The sequence below is a fragment of the Eucyclogobius newberryi genome, unplaced genomic scaffold (genome assembly GCF_026437365.1).
Source record: "Eucyclogobius newberryi isolate DKJ021-1_F unplaced genomic scaffold, fEucNew1.0.hap1 SCAF_190, whole genome shotgun sequence".
Taxonomy (NCBI): Eukaryota; Metazoa; Chordata; class Actinopteri; order Gobiiformes; family Gobiidae; genus Eucyclogobius; species Eucyclogobius newberryi.
The window spans coordinates 49,501-75,296 of NW_027315824.1; the positions used below are offsets into that span (position 1 = coordinate 49,501).

The following is a 25,796-nucleotide window of genomic DNA, read 5'->3' on the forward strand; positions in this document are numbered from 1 at the left end:
AGCAGGACTAAAGCAGGACTAAAGCAGGACTAAATCAGGACTAAACCAGGACAATATCAGGACTAAACCAGGACTAAAGCAGGACTAAAGCAGGACTAAAGCAGGACTAAAGCAGGACTAAAGCAGGTCTAAAGCAGGACTAAAGCAGGACTAAAGCAGGTCTAAAGCAGGACTAAAGCAGGACTAAAGCTGGACTAAAGCAGGTCTAAAGCAGGACTAAAGCAGGACTAAATCAGGACTAAACCAGGTCTAAACCAGGACTGAACCAGGTCTAAACCAGGTCTAAACCAGGTCTAAACCAGGACTGAACCAGGACCAAACCAGGTCTAAACCGGGACTAAACCGGGTCTAAACCGGGACTAAAGCGGGACTAAAGCGGGACTAAAGCAGGACTAAAGCAGGACTAAAGCAGGACTAAAGCAGGTCTAAAGCAGGACTAAAGCAGGACTAAAGCTGGACTAAAGCAGGTCTAAAGCAGGACTAAAGCAGGACTAAATCAGGACTAAACCAGGTCTAAACCAGGACTGAACCAGGTCTAAACCAGGTCTAAACCAGGTCTAAACCAGGACTGAACCAGGACCAAACCAGGTCTAAACCGGGACTAAACCGGGTCTAAACCGGGTCTAAACCGGGACTAAAGCGGGACTAAAGCAGGACTAAAGCAGGACTAAAGCTGGACTAAAGCAGGTCTAAAGCAGGACTAAAGCAGGACTAAAGCTGGACTAAAGCAGGTCTAAAGCAGGACTAAAGCAGGACTAAAGCAGGACTAAAGCAGGACTAAAGCAGGACTAAAGCAGGTCTAAAGCAGGACTAAAGCAGGACTAAATCAGGACTAAAGCAGGACTAAAGCAGGACTAAAGCAGGACTAAAGCAGGACTAAAGCAGGACTAAAGCAGGACTAAAGCAGGTCTAAAGCAGGACTAAAGCAGGACTAAATCAGGACTAAAGCTGGACTAAAGCAGGACTAAAGCAGGACAAAAGCAGGACTAAAGCAGGACTAAAGCAGGACTAAATCAGGACTAAAGCAGGACTAAAGCAGGACTAAATCAGGACTAAAGCTGGACTAAAGCAGGTCTAAAGCAGGACTAAAGCAGGACTAAAGCAGGATTAAAGCAGGACTAAATCAGGACTAAAGCAGGACTAAAGCAGGACTAAAGCAGGACCAAAGCAGGACTAAAGCAGGACTAAAGCAGGACTAAAGCAGGACTAAAGCAGGACTAAAGCAGGTCTAAAGCAGGACTAAAGCAGGTCTAAACCAGGACTAAACCAGGACTAAACCAGGACTAAACCAGGACTAAATCAGGACTAAAGCAGGTCTAAAGCAGGACTAAAGCAGGACTAAACCAGGACTAAACCAGGACTAAAGCAGGACTAAAGCAGGTCTAAAGCAGGACTAAAGCAGGACTAAACCAGGACTAAACCAGGACTAAACCAGGACTAAACCAGGACTAAATCAGGACTAAAGCAGGTCTAAAGCAGGACTAAAGCAGGTCTAAAGCAGGACTAAAGCAGGACTAAATCGGGACTAAAGCAGGACTAAAGCAGGACTAAAGCAGGACTAAATCAGGACTAAAGCAGGACTAAAGCAGGACTAAATCAGGACTAAAGCAGGACTAAAGCAGGACTAAAGCAGGTCTAAAGCAGGACTAAAGCAGGACTAAATCGGGACTAAAGCAGGACTAAATCAGGACTAAAGCAGGACTAAAGCAGGACTAAAGCAGGACTAAAGCAGGACTAAATTAGGACTAAAGCAGGACTAAATCAGGACTAAAGCAGGACTAAAGCAGGACTAAAGCAGGTCTAAAGCAGGACTAAAGCAGGACTAAATCAGGACTAAAGCAGGACTAAAGCAGGACTAAACCAGGACTAAAGCAGGACTAAAGCAGGACTAAACCAGGTCTAAACCAGGACTAAAGCAGGACTAAAGCAGGACTAAAGCAGGACTAAACCAGGTCTAAACCAGGACTAAAGCAGGACTAAATCGGGACTAAAGCAGGACTAAAGCAGGACTAAAGCAGGACTAAATCAGGACTAAAGCAGGACTAAAGCAGGACTAAACCAGGACTAAAGCAGGACTAAAGCAGGACTAAAGCAGGACTAAACCAGGTCTAAACCAGGACTAAAGCAGGACTAAAGCTGGACTAAAGCAGGTCTAAAGCAGGACTAAAGCAGGACTAAATCAGGACTAAACCAGGTCTAAACCAGGACTGAACCAGGTCTAAACCAGGTCTAAACCAGGTCTAAACCAGGACTAAACCGGGTCTAAACCGGGACTAAAGCGGGACTAAAGCGGGACTAAAGCAGGACTAAAGCAGGTCTAAAGCAGGACTAAATCAGGACTAAAGCAGGACTAAAGCAGGACTAAATCAGGACTAAAGCAGGACTAAAGCAGGACTAAAGCAGGACTAAAGCAGGACTAAATCGGGACTAAAGCAGGACTAAAGCAGGACTAAAGCAGGACTAAATCATGACTAAAGCAGGACTAAAGCAGGACTAAAGCAGGACTAAACCAGGACTAAATCAGGACTAAAGCAGGACTAAAGCAGGACTAAAGCAGGACTAAAGCAGGACTAAAGCAGGACTAAATTAGGACTAAAGCAGGACTAAATCAGGACTAAAGCAGGACTAAAGCAGGACTAAAGCAGGTCTAAAGCAGGACTAAAGCAGGACTAAATCAGGACTAAAGCAGGACTAAAGCAGGACTAAACCAGGACTAAATCAGGACTAAAGCAGGACTAAAGCAGGACTAAAGCAGGTCTAAAGCAGGACTAAAGCAGGACTAAATCGGGACTAAAGCAGGACTAAAGCAGGACTAAAGCAGGACTAAATCAGGACTAAAGCAGGACTAAAGCAGGACTAAAGCAGGACTAAAGCAGGACTAAATTAGGACTAAAGCAGGACTAAATCAGGACTAAAGCAGGACTAAAGCAGGACTAAAGCAGGTCTAAAGCAGGACTAAAGCAGGACTAAATCAGGACTAAAGCAGGACTAAAGCAGGACTAAACCAGGACTAAAGCAGGACTAAAGCAGGACTAAAGCAGGACTAAACCAGGTCTAAACCAGGACTAAAGCAGGACTAAAGCAGGACTAAAGCAGGACTAAACCAGGTCTAAACCAGGACTAAAGCAGGACTAAATCAGGACTAAAGCAGGACTAAAGCAGGACTAAACCAGGACTAAAGCAGGACTAAAGCAGGACTAAAGCAGGACTAAACCAGGTCTAAACCAGGACTAAAGCAGGACTAAAGCTGGACTAAAGCAGGTCTAAAGCAGGACTAAACCAGGACTAAACCAGGACTAAACCAGGTCTAAACCAGGTCTAAACCAGGACTAAACCAGGTCTAAACCAGGACTGAACCAGGACCAAACCAGGTCTAAACCAGGACTAAACCGGGTCTAAACCGGGACTAAAGCGGGACTAAAGCGGGACTAAAGCAGGACTAAAGCAGGTCTAAAGCAGGACTAAATCAGGACTAAAGCAGGACTAAAGCAGGACTAAATCAGGACTAAAGCAGGACTAAAGCAGGACTAAAGCAGGACTAAAGCAGGACTAAATCAGGACTAAAGCAGGACTAAACCAGGACTAAAGCGGGACTAAAGCAGGACTAAAGCAGGACTAAACCAGGTCTAAACCAGGTCTAAAGCAGGACTAAACCAGGACTAAAGCAGGACTAAAGCAGGTCTAAACCAGGACTAAAGCAGGTCTAAAGCAGGACTAAAGCAGGTCTAAAGCAGGACTAAAGCAGGACTAAAGCAGGACCAAAGCAGGACTAAACCAGGACTAAAGCAGGTCTAAACCAGGACTAAAGCAGGACTAAAGCAGGACTAAAGCAGGTCTAAAGCAGGACTAAAGCAGGACTAAAGCAGGACTAAAGCAGGACTAAAGCAGGACTAAACCTGGACTAAACCAGGACTAAAGCACGACTAAAGCAGGACTAAAGCAGGACTAAATCAGGACTAAAGCAGGACTAAATCAGGACTAAAGCAGGACTAAAGCAGGACTAAAGCAGGACTAAAGCAGGACTAAAGCAGGACTAAATCAGGACTAAAGCAGGACTAAAGCAGGACTAAAGCAGGACTAAAGCAGGACTAAACCAGGACTAAAGCAGGACTAAACCAGGACTAAAGCAGGTCTAAACCAGGACTAAAGCAGGACTAAAGCTGGACTAAAGCAGGTCTAAACCAGGACTAAACCAGGACTAAACCAGGACTAAACCAGGACTAAATCAGGTCTAAAGCAGGACTAAAGCAGGACTAAATCGGGACTAAAGCGGGACTAAAGCAGGACTAAAGCAGGACTAAAGCAGGACTAAAGCAGGACTAAAGCAGGACTAAAGCAGGACTAAAGCAGGACTAAACCAGGACTAAAGCAGGTCTAAACCAGGACTAAAGCAGGACTAAAGCAGGACTAAACCAGGACTAAATCAGGTCTAAAGCAGGACTAAAGCAGGACTAAATCAGGACTAAAGCGGGACTAAAGCAGGACTAAAGCAGGACTAAACCAGGACTAAATCAGGTCTAAAGCAGGACTAAAGCAGGACTAAATCAGGACTAAAGCGGGACTAAAGCAGGACTAAAGCAGGACTAAAGCAGGACTAAAGCAGGTCTAAAGCAGGACTAAATCAGGACTAAAGCGGGACTAAAGCAGGACTAAAGCAGGACTAAAGCAGGACTAAAGCAGGTCTAAAGCAGGTCTAAAGCAGGTCTAAAGCAGGTCTAAATTAGGACTAAAGCAGGACTAAATCAGGACTAAAGCAGGACTAAAGCAGGTCTAAAGCAGGACTAAAGCAGGACTAAATCAGGACTAAAGCAGGACTAAAGCAGGACTAAAGCAGGACTAAATCAGGACTAAAGCAGGACTAAAGCAGGACTAAAGCAGGACTAAATTAGGACTAAAGCAGGACTAAATCAGGACTAAAGCAGGACTAAAGCAGGACTAAAGCAGGACTAAACCAGGACTAAATCAGGACTAAACCAGGACTAAAGCAGGACTAAAGCAGGACTAAAGCAGGACTAAACCAGGTCTAAACCAGGACTAAACCGGGTCTAAACCGGGACTAAAGCGGGACTAAAGCAGGACTAAAGCAGGTCTAAAGCAGGACTAAAGCAGGACTAAAGCAGGTCTAAAGCAGGACTAAAGCAGGACTAAAGCTGGACTAAAGCAGGACTAAATCAGGACTAAACCAGGACTGAACCAGGACCAAACCAGGTCTAAACCGGGACTAAACCGGGTCTAAACCGGGACTAAAGCGGGACTAAAGCAGGACTAAAGCAGGACTAAACCTGGACTAAATCAGGACTAAAGCAGGACTAAAGCAGGACTAAAGCAGGACTAAAGCTGGACTAAAGCAGGTCTAAAGCAGGACTAAAGCAGGACTAAAGCAGGTCTAAAGCAGGACTAAAGCTGGACTAAAGCAGGTCTAAAGCAGGACTAAAGCAGGACTAAAGCAGGACTAAAGCAGGACTAAAGCAGGACTAAAGCAGGACTAAAGCAGGACTAAAGCAGGTCTAAAGCAGGACTAAAGCAGGACTAAATCAGGACTAAAGCAGGACTAAAGCAGGACTAAACCAGGACTAAAGCAGGACTAAAGCAGGACTAAAGCAGGACTAAACCAGGTCTAAACCAGGACTAAAGCAGGACTAAAGCAGGACTAAAGCAGGACTAAACCAGGTCTAAACCAGGACTAAAGCAGGACTAAATCGGGACTAAAGCAGGACTAAAGCAGGTCTAAAGCAGGACTAAAGCAGGACTAAATCAGGACTAAAGCAGGTCTAAAGCAGGACTAAATCAGGACTAAAGCAGGACTAAAGCAGGACTAAACCAGGACTAAAGCAGGACTAAAGCAGGACTAAAGCAGGACTAAACCAGGTCTAAACCAGGACTAAAGCAGGACTAAAGCTGGACTAAAGCAGGTCTAAAGCAGGACTAAAGCAGGACTAAATCAGGACTAAACCAGGTCTAAACCAGGACTGAACCAGGTCTAAACCAGGTCTAAACCAGGTCTAAACCAGGACTGAACCAGGACCAAACCAGGTCTAAACCAGGACTAAACCGGGTCTAAACCGGGACTAAAGCGGGACTAAAGCGGGACTAAAGCAGGACTAAAGCAGGTCTAAAGCAGGACTAAATCAGGACTAAAGCAGGACTAAAGCAGGACTAAAGCAGGACTAAAGCAGGACTAAATCAGGACTAAAGCAGGACTAAACCAGGACTAAAGCGGGACTAAAGCAGGACTAAAGCAGGACTAAACCAGGTCTAAACCAGGTCTAAAGCAGGACTAAACCAGGACTAAAGCAGGACTAAAGCAGGTCTAAACCAGGACTAAAGCAGGTCTAAACCAGGACTAAAGCAGGACTAAACCAGGACTAAACCAGGTCTAAACCAGGACTAAAGCACGACTAAAGCAGGACTAAAGCAGGACTAAATCAGGACTAAAGCAGGACTAAATCAGGACTAAAGCAGGACTAAAGCAGGACTAAAGCAGGACTAAAGCAGGACTAAATCAGGACTAAAGCAGGACTAAAGCAGGACTAAAGCAGGACTAAAGCAGGACTAAAGCAGGACTAAACCAGGACTAAAGCAGGTCTAAACCAGGACTAAAGCAGGACTAAACCAGGACTAAACCAGGACTAAATCAGGTCTAAAGCAGGACTAAAGCAGGACTAAATCAGGACTAAAGCAGGACTAAAGCAGGTCTAAACCAGGACTAAAGCAGGACTAAAGCAGGTCTAAAGCAGGACTAAAGCAGGACTAAACCAGGACTAAACCAGGACTAAAGCAGGTCTAAACCAGGACTAAAGCAGGACTAAAGCTGGACTAAAGCAGGTCTAAACCAGGACTAAACCAGGACTAAACCAGGACTAAACCAGGACTAAATCAGGTCTAAAGCAGGACTAAAGCAGGACTAAATCAGGACTAAAGCGGGACTAAAGCAGGACTAAAGCAGGACTAAAGCAGGACTAAAGCAGGACTAAAGCAGGACTAAAGCAGGTCTAAAGCAGGACTAAAGCAGGAATAAACCAGGACTAAACCAGGACTAAAGCAGGTCTAAACCAGGACTAAAGCAGGACTAAAGCTGGACTAAAGCAGGTCTAAACCAGGACTAAACCAGGACTAAACCAGGACTAAACCAGGACTAAATCAGGTCTAAAGCAGGACTAAAGCAGGACTAAATCAGGACTAAAGCGGGACTAAAGCAGGACTAAAGCAGGACTAAAGCAGGACTAAAGCAGGTCTAAAGCAGGTCTAAAGCAGGACTAAAGCAGGATTAAAGCAGGACTAAAGCAGGACTAAAGCAGGACTAAAGCAGGACTAAATTAGGACTAAAGCAGGACTAAATCAGGACTAAAGCAGGACTAAAGCAGGACTAAAGCAGGTCTAAAGCAGGACTAAAGCAGGACTAAAGCAGGACTAAATCAGGACTAAAGCAGGACTAAAGCAGGACTAAACCAGGACTAAAGCAGGACTAAAGCAGGACTAAACCAGGTCTAAACCAGGACTAAACCGGGTCTAAACCGGGACTAAATCAGGACTAAAGCAGGACTAAAGCAGGACTAAAGCAGGACTAAAGCAGGACTAAAGCAGGACTAAACCAGGACTAAACCAGGACTAAAGCAGGTCTAAACCAGGACTAAAGCAGGACTAAACCAGGACTAAACCAGGACTAAATCAGGTCTAAAGCAGGACTAAAGCAGGACTAAATCAGGACTAAAGCGGGACTAAAGCAGGACTAAAGCAGGACTAAAGCAGGACTAAAGCAGGACTAAAGCAGGTCTAAAGCAGGACTAAAGCAGGACTAAACCAGGACTAAAGCAGGACTAAACCAGGACTAAAGCAGGTCTAAACCAGGACTAAAGCAGGACTAAAGCTGGACTAAAGCAGGTCTAAACCAGGACTAAACCAGGACTAAACCAGGACTAAACCAGGACTAAATCAGGTCTAAAGCAGGACTAAAGCAGGACTAAATCAGGACTAAAGCGGGACTAAAGCAGGACTAAAGCAGGACTAAAGCAGGACTAAAGCAGGTCTAAAGCAGGTCTAAAGCAGGACTAAAGCAGGACTAAAGCAGGTCTAAAGCAGGTCTAAAGCAGGACTAAAGCAGGACTAAAGCAGGACTAAAGCAGGACTAAAGCGGGACTAAAGCAGGACTAAAGCAGGACTAAAGCAGGACTAAAGCAGGACTAAAGCAGGTCTAAAGCAGGACTAAAGCAGGACTAAAGCAGGACTAAATCAGGACTAAAGCAGGACTAAAGCAGGACTAAACCAGGACTAAAGCAGGACTAAAGCAGGACTAAACCAGGTCTAAACCAGGACTAAACCGGGTCTAAACCGGGACTAAAGCGGGACTAAAGCAGGACTGAAGCAGGTCTAAAGCAGGACTAAAGCAGGACTAAAGCTGGACTAAAGCAGGTCTAAAGCAGGACTGAACCAGGTCTAAACCAGGTCTAAACCAGGTCTAAACCAGGACTGAACCAGGACCAAACCAGGTCTAAACCAGGACTAAACCGGGTCTAAACCGGGACTAAAGCGGGACTAAAGCGGGACTAAAGCAGGACTAAAGCAGGACTAAAGCAGGACTAAAGCAGGACTAAACCTGGACTAAATCAGGACTAAAGCAGGACTAAAGCAGGACTAAAGCAGGACTAAAGCTGGACTAAAGCAGGTCTAAATCAGGACTAAAGCAGGACTAAAGCTGGACTAAAGCAGGTCTAAATCAGGACCAAACCAGGACTAAAGCAGGACTAAATCTGGACTAAAGCAGGACTAAATCAGGACTAAAGCAGGACTAAAGCAGGTCTAAACCAGGACTAAAGCAGGACTAAAGCAGGACTAAATCAGGACTAAAGCAGGACTAAAGCAGGACTAAACCAGGTCTAAATCAGGACTAAAGCAGGACTAAAGCAGGACTAAAGCAGGACTAAAGCAGGTCTAAATCAGGACTAAAGCAGGACTAAAGCAGGACTAAAGCAGGACTAAAGCACGACTAAAGCAGGACTAAATCAGGACTAAAGCAGGACTAAAGCATGACTAAACCAGGTCTAAATCAGGACTAAAGCAGGACTAAAGCAGGACTAAAGCAGGTCTAAAGCAGGACTAAATCAGGACTAAAGCAGGACTAAAGCAGGACTAAAGCAGGACTAAAGCAGGACTAAAGCAGGACTAAAGCAGGTCTAAAGCAGGACTAAATCAGGACTAAAGCAGGACTAAAGCAGGTCTAAAGCAGGACTAAAGCAGGACTAAACCAGGACTAAAGCAGGACTAAACCAGGACTAAAGCAGGTCCAAACCAGGACTAAAGCAGGACAAAAGCTGGACTAAAGCAGGTCTAAACCAGGACTAAACCAGGACTAAACCAGGACTAAACCAGGACTAAACCAGGACTAAATCAGGTCTAAAGCAGGACTAAAGCAGGACTAAATCAGGACTAAAGCGGGACTAAAGCAGGACTAAAGCAGGACTAAAGCAGGACTAAAGCAGGTCTAAAGCAGGTCTAAAGCAGGACTAAAGCAGGTCTAAATTAGGACTAAAGCAGGACTAAATCAGGACTAAAGCAGGACTAAAGCAGGACTAAAGCAGGTCTAAAGCAGGACTAAAGCAGGACTAAATCGGGACTAAATCAGGACTAAAGCAGGACTAAAGCAGGACTAAAGCAGGACTAAATTAGGACTAAAGCAGGACTAAATCAGGACTAAAGCAGGACTAAAGCTGGACTAAACCAGGACTAAAGCAGGACTAAAGCAGGACTAAAGCTGGACTAAAGCAGGTCTAAAGCAGGACTAAAGCAGGACTAAACCAGGACTAAAGCAGGACTAAAGCAGGACTAAAGCAGGTCTAAACCAGGACTAAACCAGGACTAAACCAGGACTAAACCAGGACTAAATCAGGTCTAAAGCAGGACTAAAGCAGGATTAAAGCACGACTAAAGCAGGACTAAATCAGGACTAAAGCAGGACCAAAGCAGGTCTAAAGCAGGACTAAAGCAGGACTAAAGCAGGTCTAAACCAGGACTAAACCAGGACTAAACCAGGACTAAACCAGGACTAAATCAGGTCTAAAGCAGGACTAAAGCAGGACTAAAGCACGACTAAAGCAGGACTAAATCAGGACTAAAGCAGGACCAAAGCAGGTCTAAAGCAGGACTAAATCAGGACTAAAGCAGGACTAAATCAGGACTAAAGCAGGACCAAAGCAGGTCTAAAGCAGGACTAAAGCAGGACTAAAGCAGGACTAAAGCAGGACTAAAGCAGGTCTAAAGCAGGACTAAATCAGGACTAAAGCAGGACTAAAGCAGGTCTAAAGCAGGACTAAAGCAGGACTAAACCAGGACTAAAGCAGGACTAAACCAGGACTAAAGCAGGTCTAAACCAGGTCTAAAGCAGGACTAAAGCAGGACTAAATCAGGACTAAAGCGGGACTAAAGCAGGACTAAAGCAGGACTAAAGCAGGACTAAAGCAGGTCTAAAGCAGGTCTAAAGCAGGACTAAAGCAGGTCTAAAGCAGGACTAAAGCAGGACTAAAGCAGGACTAAAGCAGGTCTAAATTAGGATTAAAGCAGGACTAAATCAGGACTAAAGCAGGACTAAAGCAGGACTAAAGCAGGTCTAAAGCAGGACTAAAGCAGGACTAAATCGGGACTAAAGCAGGACTAAAGCAGGACTAAATCAGGACTAAAGCAGGACTAAAGCAGGACTAAAGCAGGACTAAATTAGGACTAAAGCAGGACTAAATCAGGACTAAAGCAGGTCTAAAGCAGGACTAAAGCAGGACTAAATCGGGACTAAAGCAGGACTAAAGCAGGACTAAAGCAGGACTAAAGCAGGACTAAAGCAGGACTAAACCAGGACTAAAGCAGGACTAAAGCAGGACTAAAGCAGGACTAAACCAGGTCTAAACCAGGACTAAACCGGGTCTAAACCGGGACTAAAGCGGGACTAAAGCAGGACTAAAGCAGGACTAAAGCAGGTCTAAAGCAGGACTAAAACAGGACTAAAGCAGGACTAAAACAGGACTAAAACAGGACTAAAGCAGGACTAAAACAGGACTAAAGCAGGACTAAAACAGGACTAAAGCAGGACTAAAACAGGACTAAAGCAGGACTAAATCAGGATTAAAGCAGGACTAAATCAGGACTAAAGCAGGACTAAAGCAGGTCTAAACCAGGACCAAAGCAGGACTAAAGCAGGACTAAACCAGGTCTAAATCAGGACTAAAGCAGGACTAAAGCAGGACCAAAGCAGGACTAAAGCAGGACTAAAGCAGGACTAAAGCAGGACTAAAGCAGGTCTAAAGCAGGACTAAATCAGGACTAAAGCAGGTCTAAACCAGGACTAAAGCAGGTCTAAACCAGGACTAAAGCAGGACTAAACCAGGACTAAAGCAGGACTAAACCAGGACTAAAGCAGGTCTAAAGCAGGACTAAAGCAGGACTAAACCAGGACTAAAGCAGGACTAAACCAGGACTAAAGCAGGTCTAAACCAGGACTAAAGCAGGACTAAACCAGGACTAAACCAGGACTAAATCAGGTCTAAAGCAGGACTAAAGCAGGACTAAATCAGGACTAAAGCGGGACTAAAGCAGGACTAAAGCAGGACTAAAGCAGGACTAAAGCAGGACTAAAGCAGGTCTAAATTAGGACTAAAGCAGGACTAAATCAGGACTAAAGCAGGACTAAAGCAGGACTAAAGCAGGTCTAAAGCAGGACTAAAGCAGGACTAAATCGGGACTAAAGCAGGACTAAAGCAGGACTAAAGCAGGACTAAATCAGGACTAAAGCAGGACTAAAGCAGGACTAAAGCAGGACTAAATTAGGACTAAAGCAGGACTAAATCAGGACTAAAGCAGGACTAAAGCAGGACTAAAGCAGGTCTAAAGCAGGACTAAAGCAGGACTAAATCGGGACTAAAGCAGGACTAAAGCAGGACTAAAGCAGGACTAAAGCAGGACTAAAGCAGGACTAAACCAGGACTAAAGCAGGACTAAAGCAGGACTAAAGCAGGACTAAACCAGGTCTAAACCAGGTCTAAAGCAGGACTAAACCAGGACTAAAGCAGGACTAAAGCAGGTCTAAACCAGGACTAAAGCAGGTCTAAACCAGGACTAAAGCAGGACTAAACCGGGTCTAAACCAGGACTAAACCGGGTCTAAACCGGGACTAAAGCGGGACTAAAGCAGGACTAAAGCAGGACTAAAGCAGGTCTAAAGCAGGACTAAAGCAGGTCTAAAGCAGGACTAAAGCAGGTCTAAAGCAGGACTAAACCAGGACTAAACCAGGACTGAACCAGGTCTAAACCAGGTCTAAACCAGGTCTAAACCAGGACTGAACCAGGACCAAACCAGGTCTAAACCAGGACTAAACCGGGTCTAAACCGGGACTAAAGCGGGACTAAAGCAGGACTAAAGCAGGACTAAAGCAGGACTAAACCTGGACTAAATCAGGACTAAAGCAGGACTAAAGCAGGACTAAATCAGGACTAAACCAGGACTAAAGCGGGACTAAAGCAGGACTAAACCAGGACTAAAGCAGGACTAAAGCAGGACTATATTTTTACCTTGAAGAACCACGATTGGCTCCTTCGCGGTGCCGCTGTGAAGGCGCCGCCCTCTGCTGGTCTCTCATTGGTTGGCCTCACCGTCAGTCTCTCGGATGGCGTGTGAGGTCGGCGGCTGATTGGCCCAGAGGGCAGCGAGGGCGGGATCTCTGCGGCGGAGGGTGGGACTTCGATGCAGCGCGGCGTCGGAGCTACGGATTGGTCGGCCACGGCGAGGGGGCGGGGCCCATAGGGGTGCAGAGGGGTAGGGCTGTAGAGCGGTGCCGTGGGGTTGCCGTGGCGATACTGATGTCGCTGCTGCCACTCATAAAGTCGCCAAAATGAAGCCGGAGCCAACGAATCAGAAAAACCGAAGTGAGACAGACGATCCTGAGCATAACGGTATTCTCCCACACGACCACCAGGGGCGCTGCAGAGAGAGAGAGAGAGAGAGAGGACTGAACCAGGACTAAACCAGGACTAAACCAGGTCTAAACCAGGACTAAACCAGGTCTAAACCAGGACTAAACCAGGACTAAACCAGGACTAAACCAGGACTGAACCAGGACTAAACCAGGTCTAAACCAGGACTAAACCAGGACTAAACCAGGTCTAAACCAGGACTAAACCAGGACTAAACCAGAACTAAACCAGGACTGAACCAGGACTAAACCAGGACTAAACCAGGTCCAAACCAGGACTAAAGCAGGACTAAACCAGGACTAAACCAGGTCTAAACCAGGACTAAACCAGGACTAAACCAGGACTAAACCAGGACTAAACCAGGTCCAAACCAGGACTAAACCAGGACTAAACCAGGACTAAACCAGGTCTAAACCAGGACTAAACCAGGACTAAACCAGGACTAAACCAGGACTGAACCAGGACTAAACCAGGTCTAAACCAGGACTAAACCAGGACTAAACCAGGTCTAAACCAGGACTAAACCAGGACTAAACCAGAACTAAACCAGGACTGAACCAGGACTAAACCAGGACTAAACCAGGTCCAAACCAGGACTAAAGCAGGACTAAACCAGGACTAAACCAGGTCTAAACCAGGACTAAACCAGGACTAAACCAGGACTAAACCAGGACTAAACCAGGTCCAAACCAGGACTAAACCAGGACTAAACCAGGACTAAACCAGGACTAAAGCAGGACTAAACCAGGACTAAACCAGGTCTAAACCAGGTCTAAACCAGGACTGAACCAGGACTAAACCAGGTCTAAACCAGGTCTAAACCAGGACTAAACCAGGACTAAACCAGGACTAAACCAGGACTAAACCAGGTCCAAACCAGGACCAAAGCAGGACTAAACCAGGACTAAACCAGGTCTAAACCAGGACTAAAGCAGGACTAAACCAGGACTAAACCAGGACTAAACCAGGACTAAACCAGGGCTAAACCAGGACTAAACGAGGACTGAACCAGGTCTAAACCAGGACTAAAGCAGGACTAAACCAGGACTAAACCAGGTCTAAACCAGGACTAAACCAGGGCTAAACCAGGACTAAACCAGGACTAAACCAGGACTAAACCAGGACTAAACCAGGACTAAACCAGGACCAAACCAGGACTAAAGCAGGACTAAACCAGGACTAAACCAGGACTGAACCAGGACTAAACCAGGACTAAACCAGGACTGAACCAGGTCTAAACCAGGACTGAACCAGGACTAAACCAGGACTAAACCAGGTCTAAACCAGGACTGAACCAGGACTAAACCAGGACTAAAACCAGGTCTAAACCAGGACTGAACCAGGTCTGAACCAGGACTAAACCAGGTCTAAACCAGGACTGAACCAGGACTAAACCAGGTCTAAACCAGGTCTAAACCAGGACTAAACCAGGACTAAACCAGGACTAAACCAGGTCCAAACCAGGACTAAACCAGGTCTAAACCAGGACTGAACCAGGACTAAACCAGGACTAAAACCAGGTCTAAACCAGGACTAAACCAGGTCTAAACCAGGACTGAACCAGGACTAAACCAGGACTAAAACCAGGTCTAAACCAGGACTGAACCAGGTCTGAACCAGGACTAAACCAGGTCTAAACCAGGACTGAACCAGGACTAAACCAGGTCTAAACCAGGTCTAAACCAGGACTAAACCAGGACTAAACCAGGACTAAACCAGGACTAAACCAGGTCCAAACCAGGACCAAAGCAGGACTAAACCAGGACTAAACCAGGTCTAAACCAGGACTAAAGCAGGACTAAACCAGGACTAAACCAGGACTAAACCAGGACTAAACCAGGACTAAACCAGGTCTAAACCAGGACTAAACCAGGACTAAACCAGGACTAAACCAGGACTGAACCAGGTCTAAACCAGGACTAAAGCAGGACTAAACCAGGACTAAACCAGGTCTAAACCAGGACTAAACCAGGACTAAACCAGGACTAAACCAGGTCCAAACCAGGACTAAAGCAGGACTAAACCAGGACTAAACCAGGTCTAAACCAGGACTAAACCAGGACTAAACCAGGTCTAAACCAGGACTAAACCAGGACTAAACCAGGACTAAACCAGGACTAAACCAGGACTGAACCAGGACTGAACCAGGTCTAAACCAGGACTAAACCAGGACTAAACCAGGACTAAACCAGGACTAAACCAGGACTGAACCAGGACTAAACCAGGACTAAAACAGGACTGAACCAGGACTGAACCAGGTCTAAACCAGGACTAAACCAGGACTAAACCAGGACTAAACCAGGACTAAACCAGGACTGAACCAGGACTAAACCAGGACTGAACCAGGACTAAACCAGGACTAAACCAGGACTGAACCAGGTCTAAACCAGGACTGAACCAGGACTAAACCAGGACTAAACCAGGACTAAACCAGGACTGAACCAGGACTAAACCAGGACTGAACCAGGACTAAACCAGGACTAAACCAGGTCTAAACCAGGACTGAACCAGGACTAAACCAGGTCTAAACCAGGTCTAAACCAGGACTAAACCAGGACTAAACCAGGACTAAACCAGGACTAAACCAGGTCCAAACCAGGACCAAAGCAGGACTAAACCAGGACTAAACCAGGTCTAAACCAGGACTAAAGCAGGACTAAACCAGGACTAAACCAGGACTAAACCAGGACTAAACCAGGACTAAACCAGGTCTAAACCAGGACTAAACCAGGACTAAACCAGGACTAAACCAGGACTGAACCAGGTCTAAACCAGGACTAAAGCAGGACTAAACCAGGACTAAACCAGGTCTAAACCAGGACTAAACCAGGGCTAAACCAGGACTAAACCAGGACTAAACCAGGACTAAACCAGGACTAAACCAGGACTAAACCAGGACTAAACCAGGTCCAAACCAGGACTAAAGCAGGACTAAACCAGGACTAAACCAGGACTGAACCAGGACTAAACCAGGACTGAACCAGGACTAAACCAGGACTAAACCAGGACTAAACCAGGACTAAACCAGGTCCAAACCAGGACCAAAGCAGGACTAAACCAGGACTAAACCAGGTCTAAACCAGGACTAAAGCAGGACTAAACCAGGACTAAACCAGGACTAAACCAGGACTAAACCAGGACTAAACCAGGTCTAAACCAGGACTAAACCAGGACTAAACCAGGACTAAACCAGGACTGAACCAGGTCTAAACCAGGACTAAAGCAGGACTAAACCAGGACTAAACCAGGTCCAAACCAGGACTAAACCAGGGCTAAACCAGGACTAAACCAGGACTAAACCAGGACTAAACCAGGACTAAACCAGGACTAAACCAGGTCCAAACCAGGACTAAAGCAGGACTAAACCAGGACTGAACCAGGACTAAACCAGGACTGAACCAGGACTAAACCAGGACTAAACCAGGACTGAACCAGGTCTAAACCAGGACTGAACCAGGACTAAACCAGGACTAAACCAGGTCTAAACCAGGACTGAACCAGGACTAAACCAGGACTAAAACCAGGTCTAAACCAGGACTGAACCAGGACTAAACCAGGACTAAACCAGGACTAAACCAGGACTAAACCAGGACTAAACCAGGTCCAAACCAGGACTAAAGCAGGACTAAACCAGGACTAAACCAGGTCCAAACCAGGACTAAAGCAGGACTAAACCAGGACTAAACCAGGTCTAAACCAGGACTAAACCAGGTCTAAACCAGGACTAAACCAGGACTAAACCAGGACTAAACCAGGACTAAACCAGGACTGAACCAGGTCTAAACCAGGACTAAACCAGGACTAAACCAGGACTAAACCAGGACTAAACCAGGACTAAACCAGGACTAAACCAGGACTAAACCAGGACTGAACCAGGTCTAAACCAGGACTAAAGCAGGACTAAACCAGGACTAAACCAGGTCTAAACCAGGACTAAACCAGGACTAAACCAGGACTAAACCAGGACTAAACCAGGACTAAACCAGGTCCAAACCAGGACTAAAGCAGGACTAAACCAGGACTAAACCAGGTCCAAACCAGGACTAAAGCAGGACTAAACCAGGACTAAACCAGGACTAAACCAGGACTAAACCAGGACTAAACCAGGACTAAACCAGGACTGAACCAGGACTGAACCAGGTCTAAACCAGGACTAAACCAGGACTAAACCAGGACTAAACCAGGACTGAACCAGGACTAAACCAGGACTAAACCAGGACTAAACCAGGTCCAAACCAGGACTGAACCAGGACTAAACCAGGACTAAACCAGGACTAAACCAGGTCTAAACCAGGACTAAACCAGGTCTAAACCAGACTAAACCAGGACTAAACCAGGACTAAACCAGGACTAAACCAGGACTAAACCAGGACTAAACCAGGACTGAACCAGGACTGAACCAGGTCTAAACCAGGACTGAACCAGGACTAAACCAGGACTAAACCAGGACTAAACCAGGACTAAACCAGGTCTAAACCAGGACTAAACCAGGACTGAACCAGGACTAAACCAGGACTAAACCAGGACTAAACCAGGACTAAACCAGGACTGAACCAGGACTGAACCAGGACTAAACCAGGACTAAACCAGGACTAAACCAGGACTGAACCAGGACTAAACCAGGACTAAACCAGGACTAAACCAGGACTGAACCAGGACTGAACCAGGACTAAACCAGGACTAAACCAGGACTAAACCAGGACTGAACCAGGTCTAAACCAGGACTAAACCAGGACTAAACCAGGACTAAACCAGGACTAAACCAGGACTGAACCAGGACTGAACCAGGTCTAAACCAGGACTAAACCAGGACTAAACCAGGACTAAACCAGGACTGAACCAGGACTGAACCAGGTCTAAACCAGGACTAAACCAGGACTAAACCAGGACTAAACCAGGACTGAACCAGGACTGAACCAGGTCTAAACCAGGACTAAACCAGGACTAAACCAGGACTAAACCAGGACTGAACCAGGACTGAACCAGGTCTAAACCAGGACTAAACCAGGACTAAACCAGGACTAAACCAGGACTGAACCAGGACTAAACCAGGACTAAACCAGGACTAAACCAGGACTAAACCAGGACTGAACCAGGACTGAACCAGGTCTAAACCAGGACTAAACCAGGACTAAACCAGGACTAAACCAGGTCTAAACCAGGACTAAACCAGGACTAAACCAGGACTAAACCAGGACTGAACCAGGACTGAACCAGGACTAAACCAGGACTAAACCAGGACTAAACCAGGACTAAACCAGGTCTGAACCAGGACTGAACCAGGTCTAAACCAGGACTAAACCAGGTCTAAACCAGGACTAAACCAGGACTAAACCAGGTCCAAACCAGGTCTAAACCAGGACTAAACCAGGACTGAACCAGGTCTAAACCAGGTCTAAACCAGGTCCAAACCAGGTCTAAACCAGGACTAAACCAGGACTAAACCAGGACTAAACCAGGACTGAACCAGGACTAAACCAGGACTAAACCAGGACTGAACCAGGACTGAACCAGGACTAAACCAGGACTAAACCAGGACTGAACCAGGACTAAACCAGGACTAAACCAGGACTAAACCAGGACTGAACCAGGACTGAACCAGGACTAAACCAGGACTAAACCAGGACTAAACCAGGACTGAACCAGGTCTAAACCAGGACTAAACCAGGACTAAACCAGGACTAAACCAGGACTAAACCAGGACTGAACCAGGACTGAACCAGGTCTAAACCAGGACTAAACCAGGACTAAACCAGGACTAAACCAGGACTGAACCAGGACTGAACCAGGTCTAAACCAGGACTAAACCAGGACTAAACCAGGACTAAACCAGGACTGAACCAGGACTGAACCAGGTCTAAACCAGGACTAAACCAGGACTAAACCAGGACTAAACCAGGACTGAACCAGGACTGAACCAGGTCTAAACCAGGACTAAACCAGGACTAAACCAGGACTAAACCAGGACTGAACCAGGACTAAACCAGGACTAAACCAGGACTAAACCAGGACTAAACCAGGACTGAACCAGGACTGAACCAGGTCTAAACCAGGACTAAACCAGGACTAAACCAGGACTGAACCAGGACTAAACCAGGACTAAACCAGGACTAAACCAGGACTGAACCAGGACTGAACCAGGTCTAAACCAGGACTAAACCAGGACTAAACCAGGACTAAACCAGGACTAAACCAGGACTGAACCAGGACTGAACCAGGTCTAAACCAGGACTAAACCAGGACTAAACCAGGACTAAACCAGGTCTAAACCAGGACTAAACCAGGACTAAACCAGGACTAAACCAGGACTGAACCAGGACTGAACCAGGACTAAACCAGGACTAAACCAGGACTAAACCAGGACTAAACCAGGTCTGAACCAGGACTGAACCAGGTCTAAACCAGGACTAAACCAGGACTAAACCAGGACTGAACCAGGACTGAACCAGGTCTAAACCAGGTCTAAACCAGGTCCAAACCAGGTCTAAACCAGGACTAAACCAGGACTAAACCAGGACTAAACCAGGACTGAACCAGGACTAAACCAGGACTAAACCAGGACTGAACCAGGACTAAACCAGGACTAAACCAGGACTAAACCAGGGCTAAACCAGGACTAAACCAGGACTGAACCAGGACTGAACCAGGTCCAAACCAGGACTGAACCAGGACTAAACCAGGACTAAACCAGGACTAAACCAGGTCCAAACCAGGTCCAAACCAGGTCCAAACCAGGTCCAAACCAGGACTAAACCAGGTCTAAACCAGGACTAAACCAGGACTAAACCAGGACTAAACCAGGACTGAACCAGGACTAAACCAGGACTAAACCAGGACTGAACCAGGACTAAACCAGGACTAAACCAGGACTAAACCAGGGCTAAACCAGGACTAAACCAGGACTGAACCAGGACTGAACCAGGTCCAAACCAGGACTGAACCAGGACTAAAGCAGGACTGAACCAGGTCCAAACCAGGACTGAACCAGGACTAAACCAGGTCCAAACCAGGTCCAAACCAGGACTAAACCAGGACTAAACCAGGACTAAACCAGGACTGAACCAGGACTAAACCAGGACTAAACCAGGACTGAACCAGGACTGAACCAGGTCCAAACCAGGACTGAACCAGGTCTAAACCAGGACTAAACGGCATAAACTCCACTGCTTTGCGTTAAATGTATCACATATTTCAAAGTTTAAACATGAGCCGGGTGAGTCCGGTGGTGCAGTGGTTAAGGCATCAGCACACATGCCAGGCTCCAGGTGCAGCCGACCACAGGGTCGCGAGTTCCAACCCCGACTGCATGTCTGCCCTCTCTCTCATCCTCCTTTCACACTCAGCTGTCCTAATGAATCCTCTGTGATGTGCACTTCAGCTGCTATTGTTTCAGCCTCATTCCGCCTGCTTCACTGCTCAGCGCTGCAGAACCTTTCACCTGTTTTCAGTCTTAGATCATGTTATGTCATTACATTTGACTCTGAAACCTGAAATACCAGAGCCAAAACACCAGGTGGAGAGCAGAATGCAGCAGAGGAGCTTTTACTCACGTGACATACACGTGTTATATACGTGACATACGCGTGTTATATACGTGACATACGCGTGTTATATACGTGACATACGCGTGTTATATACGTGACATACGCGTGTTATATACGTGACATACGCGTGTTATATACGTGACATACGCGTGTTATATACGTGACATACGCGTGTTATATACGTGACATACGCGTGTTATATACGTGACATACGCGTGTTATATACGTGACATACGCGTGTTATATACGTGACATACGCGTGTTATATACGTGACATACGCGTGTTATATACGTGACATACGCGTGTTATATACGTGACATACGCGTGTTATATACGTGACATACGCGTGTTATATACGTGACATACGCGTGTTATATACGTGACATACGCGTGTTATATACGTGACATACGCGTGTTATATACGTGACATACGCGTGTTATATACGTGACATACGCGTGTTATATACGTGACATACGCGTGTTATATACGTGACATACGCGTGTTATATACGTGACATACGCGTGTTATATACGTGACATACGCGTGTTATATACGTGACATACGCGTGTTATATACGTGACATACTCGCGTATAACTCGGGATATACAAGTGACAAAAACGTGACAAAAATGTGACAAAAACATGACAAAAAAATAACACAAAAGTGACACAAACGTGACACAAACGTGACACAAACGTGACACAAACGTGACACAAACGTGACACAAACGTGACACAAACGTGACACAAACGTGACACAAACGTGACACAAACGTGACACAAACGTGACACAAACGTGACACAAACGTGACACAAACGTGACACAAACGTGACACAAACGTGACATAAACTTTATGAGTTTATTCTCGATCTTCAGGTTTAGACAAAAGCAAAGTCACATGTTCAATCTTGGCCCCTGGCCCCTCCCCCTTACGCTGACCCCGCCCCGGACTCCGCCCCTCCGCACAGCTATAAGACGCACAGGGTTCGGTGCGTTTACATCACATTTCGACTACGCCGCCGACATGAAGCTCCACCCCCTCGCCCTGGCCTCGCTGATGTCACTGATGATGTCACTGATGATGTCACTGATGATGTCACTGATTATGTCACTCACGGTAAGACCAATGAAAGTTCATCCTAAAGATTTAATTCAATTTTATTAGGCCCGAGCGCCACAAGCTGGCGAGAGGCCTATTAATCTCGTAAGGCCGTGCGAAGCACGGCTGCGAAAGTGCACGTAGTGCGCACGAAATCGAGCGCGAAGCGCTCGCCCACTTCCAAACACTCACTAACGCACTCCTCCACTCATGCACGCCCCGTGCATACTAATTAGTTGTAGGAAAATGGAACATTACCGTTGTAAACGGGCGAAGCCCGTGCAAAAGTTCGCACTAAACGAGCACTTTACATTGGGATGACGACCGCGAAGCGGTCGTCATCCCCATATAAAGCACTCATTTGCGCTAAGTAGCTCACGAATACGTTCCCCATCTCTTGCATGTTCCGTGCATATAAGCATGTAATGCAAAAATTGAACATTATTACTGTATAGAGGGCCAAAAACACAAAGTGGGCGGAGCCCACTCAAAATTATCGAAAGTACCCGTCAGTGACCAGGGACCCACACCATGAGGTAGGAAAGCGCGAGCGCTTTCCGAAAATGTATAGTTTATGATATTTGAAAAATGGGAAACATTGTTTTCGCATCGGAATATTATTCTTTCTTTCTTTCTTTCTTCTTCTTCTTCTTCTTCTTCTTCTTCTTCTCGGGACCAACCCCCCTATTTTTCACCCAGTGAACATTGACGAAAAGTCACAAAAATTTGCACACCTCTAAAAATCGTGCCTCTCTACATTCTGGCTATTTCCCTTTTCTAAAATAAAAAAAATTGGCGCGTCAGCGCCACCAAATGTACCAAAAATGCATTGAGAGATGGGAAATGACCCAAAAAAAATCTGATCGTAGAATCATGAAATTTGGCGCAGAGGTAGATGGTGACAAGAGAAGTAAAAAATATTATTACGGCAACGCCGTTCGCCCAACCAAATGTCGGCCATATTGCTTCAAAAATGGCTAAACATGACTTCGGAGTCTTTCCAAACGTCGTACTTTTACGAACTCCTCCCAGGGCGTTGGCCCTAAAAAGCTGAAATTTGGTGAAAATGCTCCTGAGGAGTGGGACATGAAAAGTTATTCAAATTACATTGATACCTCTCACGGTCTCTGTGCGGTGAAGCCACAAACTGTAGCTAGAATTTCAGAAATCTCCCATATTTAACATTTCTGCCGTTTGCGCAGATAAAGTCCGAATTGCGTCAAATTAGAATCAGTTGTTAAACTCTTTGCCCTAAACCTACTTGAAGTGAAATAAATTCATTTGGCGCCACAGCGCCCCCTACAGATTTTATATGGAGGTTAAATGTTTAGTTTTGCGAAATTATATGAAATTTGACACACAACTCAATTTTAGCCCCATCAAAAAAGTCAATGAGACCCATGTCATAATTGTTATGGCGTTGCCGTAACGATGACCGAAACCTCCCATGTTATTCCAATGGGGCCAGAACATGTTTACACTTTAGACTTTCACAAACTCCTCCCCCTCAGGGCGTTGGCCCTATTAACCTGAAATTTGGTGAGACTCATCTTCAGGACCATCAAAAGTTATCCACATTTTCATTCAAGAATTCAAAATAAAATTGCTTTTTGATGGTAAAACAAAGGGGAGAACATGTGACAGCGTCACAGATTCAGCAGTAGGTGTGATAAAAGGACAATTGGGGCGCGTTAGCGCCCCCTCCTCTTGCGGCATGGCGGCGGCGTGGCGGCGGCGTGGCGAGGGCCGATCATTGCCGCTTGCGGCTATATTTTATTTTATTTTTGTAACGCCCAAAATCACAAGAGCCGTTTCCTCTGAGGAACGAAAAGACAGAAATATTCAGCCTTAAATTAGTTTAAGACGACGAAAGAAACAGAAATGTACTAAACATGTTAAACCAGGGCAAAAGTGCAAAAACAGCCACAAACTCACACGTGTGGGAATGTGACACGTTTAAATGTCTTCAGTTTGTCCACAGGACTAAACCAGGACTAAACCAGGACTAAACCAGGACTAAACCAGGACTAAACCAGGTCTAAACCAGGACTAAACCAGGACTAAACCAGGACTAAACCAGGACTAAACCAGGACTAAACCAGGACTAAACCAGGACTAAACCAGGTCTTACTCTGGTCTAAGTCTGGTCTTGTCTCTTTCAGTTTTGCGTTCTCTAAGAATGGACAGTCCACTCTGGTCTCTCGGTCTGACGTTTGGGTTTTCACCGTCTGTGAGCGACAACGACATTCTGAGGATCAACCGCCTTTATTACTGCAAAGACTAAAGACCAGGACCAGGACCAGGACCAGGACCAGGACCAGGACCAGGACCAGGACCAGGACCAGGACCAGGACCAGGACCAGCACCAGGACCAGGACCAGGGACCAGGACCAGGACCAGGACCAGGACCAGGACCAGGACCAGGACCAGGACCAGGACTTTTGTCTTAAAATAAATTAGTTGAAAATTGTTTGTTTCTGTCATTTATTTATCTTTATATCAATAGTTTATATTTTCAAAGTGAGAAAATAGTGCCATATTGCAGTACTCAGTACTCACAGTACTCTCAGTACTCACAGTACTCTCAGTACTCACAGTACTCAGTACTCAGTACTCTCAGTACTCACAGTACTCACAGTACTCAGTACTCTCAGTACTCACAGTACTCACAGTACTCAGTACTCTCAGTACTCACAGTACTCAGTACTCTCAGTACTCTCAGTACTCACAGTACTCTCAGTACTCTCAGTACTCACAGTACTCAGTACTCTCAGTACTCAGTACTCAGTACTCTCAGTACTCACAGTACTCACAGTACTCAGTACTCTCAGTACTCACAGTACTCAGTACTCTCAGTACTCACAGTACTCTCAGTACTCACAGTACTCAGTACTCTCAGTACTCAGTACTCAGTACTCTCAGTACTCACAGTACTCACAGTACTCACAGTACTCAGTACTCAGTACTCTCAGTACTCACAGTACTCACAGTACTCAGTACTCTCAGTACTCACAGTACTCTCAGTACTCACAGTACTCAGTACTCTCAGTACTCTCAGTACTCACAGTACTCTCAGTACTCTCAGTACTCACAGTACTCAGTACTCTCAGTACTCAGTACTCAGTACTCACAGTACTCTCAGTACTCTCAGTACTCAGTACTCTCAGTACTCTCAGTACTCACAGTACTCACAGTACTCAGTACTCTCAGTACTCACAGTACTCTCAGTACTCACAGTACTCTCAGTACTCACAGTACTCAGTACTCAGTACTCTCAGTACTCACAGTACTCACAGTACTCAGTACTCTCAGTACTCACAGTACTCTCAGTACTCACAGTACTCAGTACTCTCAGTACTCACAGTACTCAGTACTCTCAGTACTCTCAGTACTCACAGTACTCTCAGTACTCACAGTACTCACAGTACTCAGTACTCTCAGTACTCACAGTACTCAGTACTCTCAGTACTCACAGTACTCTCAGTACTCACAGTACTCAGTACTCAGTACTCAGTACTCTCAGTACTCACAGTACTCACAGTACTCAGTACTCTCAGTACTCACAGTACTCAGTACTCTCAGTACTCTCAGTACTCTCAGTACTCTCAGTACTCTCAGTACTCTCAGTACTCACAGTACTCACAGTACTCAGTACTCTCAGTACTCTCAGTACTCTCAGTACTCACAGTACTCAGTACTCTCAGTACTCTCAGTACTCACAGTACTCAGTACTCTCAGTACTCTCAGTACTCAGCACTCTCAGTACTCACAGTACTCAGTACTCTCAGTACTCAGTACTCTCAGTACTCTCAGTACTCAGTACTCTCAGTACTCACAGTACTCAGTACTCTCAGTACTCAGTACTCTCAGTACTCAGTACTCTCAGTACTCAGTACTCACAGTACTCAGTACTCTCAGTACTCAGTACTCTCAGTACTCTCAGTACTCTCAGTACTCAGTACTCTCAGTACTCAGTATTCTCAGTACTCACAGTACTCAGTACTCTCAGTACTCAGTACTCTCAGTACTCAGTACTCTCAGTACTCAGTACTCTCAGTACTCTCAGTACTCAGTACTCTCAGTACTCAGTACTCTCAGTACTCTCAGTACTCAGTACTCTCAGTACTCAGTACTCACAGTACTCAGTACTCTCAGTACTCTCAGTACTCACAGTACTCTCAGTACTCTCAGTACTCACAG

At 45.9% G+C, this 25,796-nt stretch overlaps 1 protein-coding gene across 1 annotated transcript in view; it reads right to left on the reverse strand.

Annotated features, from left to right (window-relative positions):
• LOC140366847 (pleckstrin homology domain-containing family A member 7-like) overlaps positions 1-25,796 on the reverse strand; it is a gene marked incomplete at its 5' end in the record, with an annotated part of 158,014 nt that overhangs the window by 46,400 nt on the left and 85,818 nt on the right. The window contains one exon of the mRNA XM_072453034.1: positions 12,549-12,957. Coding sequence (XP_072309135.1) covers positions 12,549-12,957 — 409 coding nt within the window. The remainder of the gene's footprint in view (positions 1-12,548; positions 12,958-25,796) is intronic.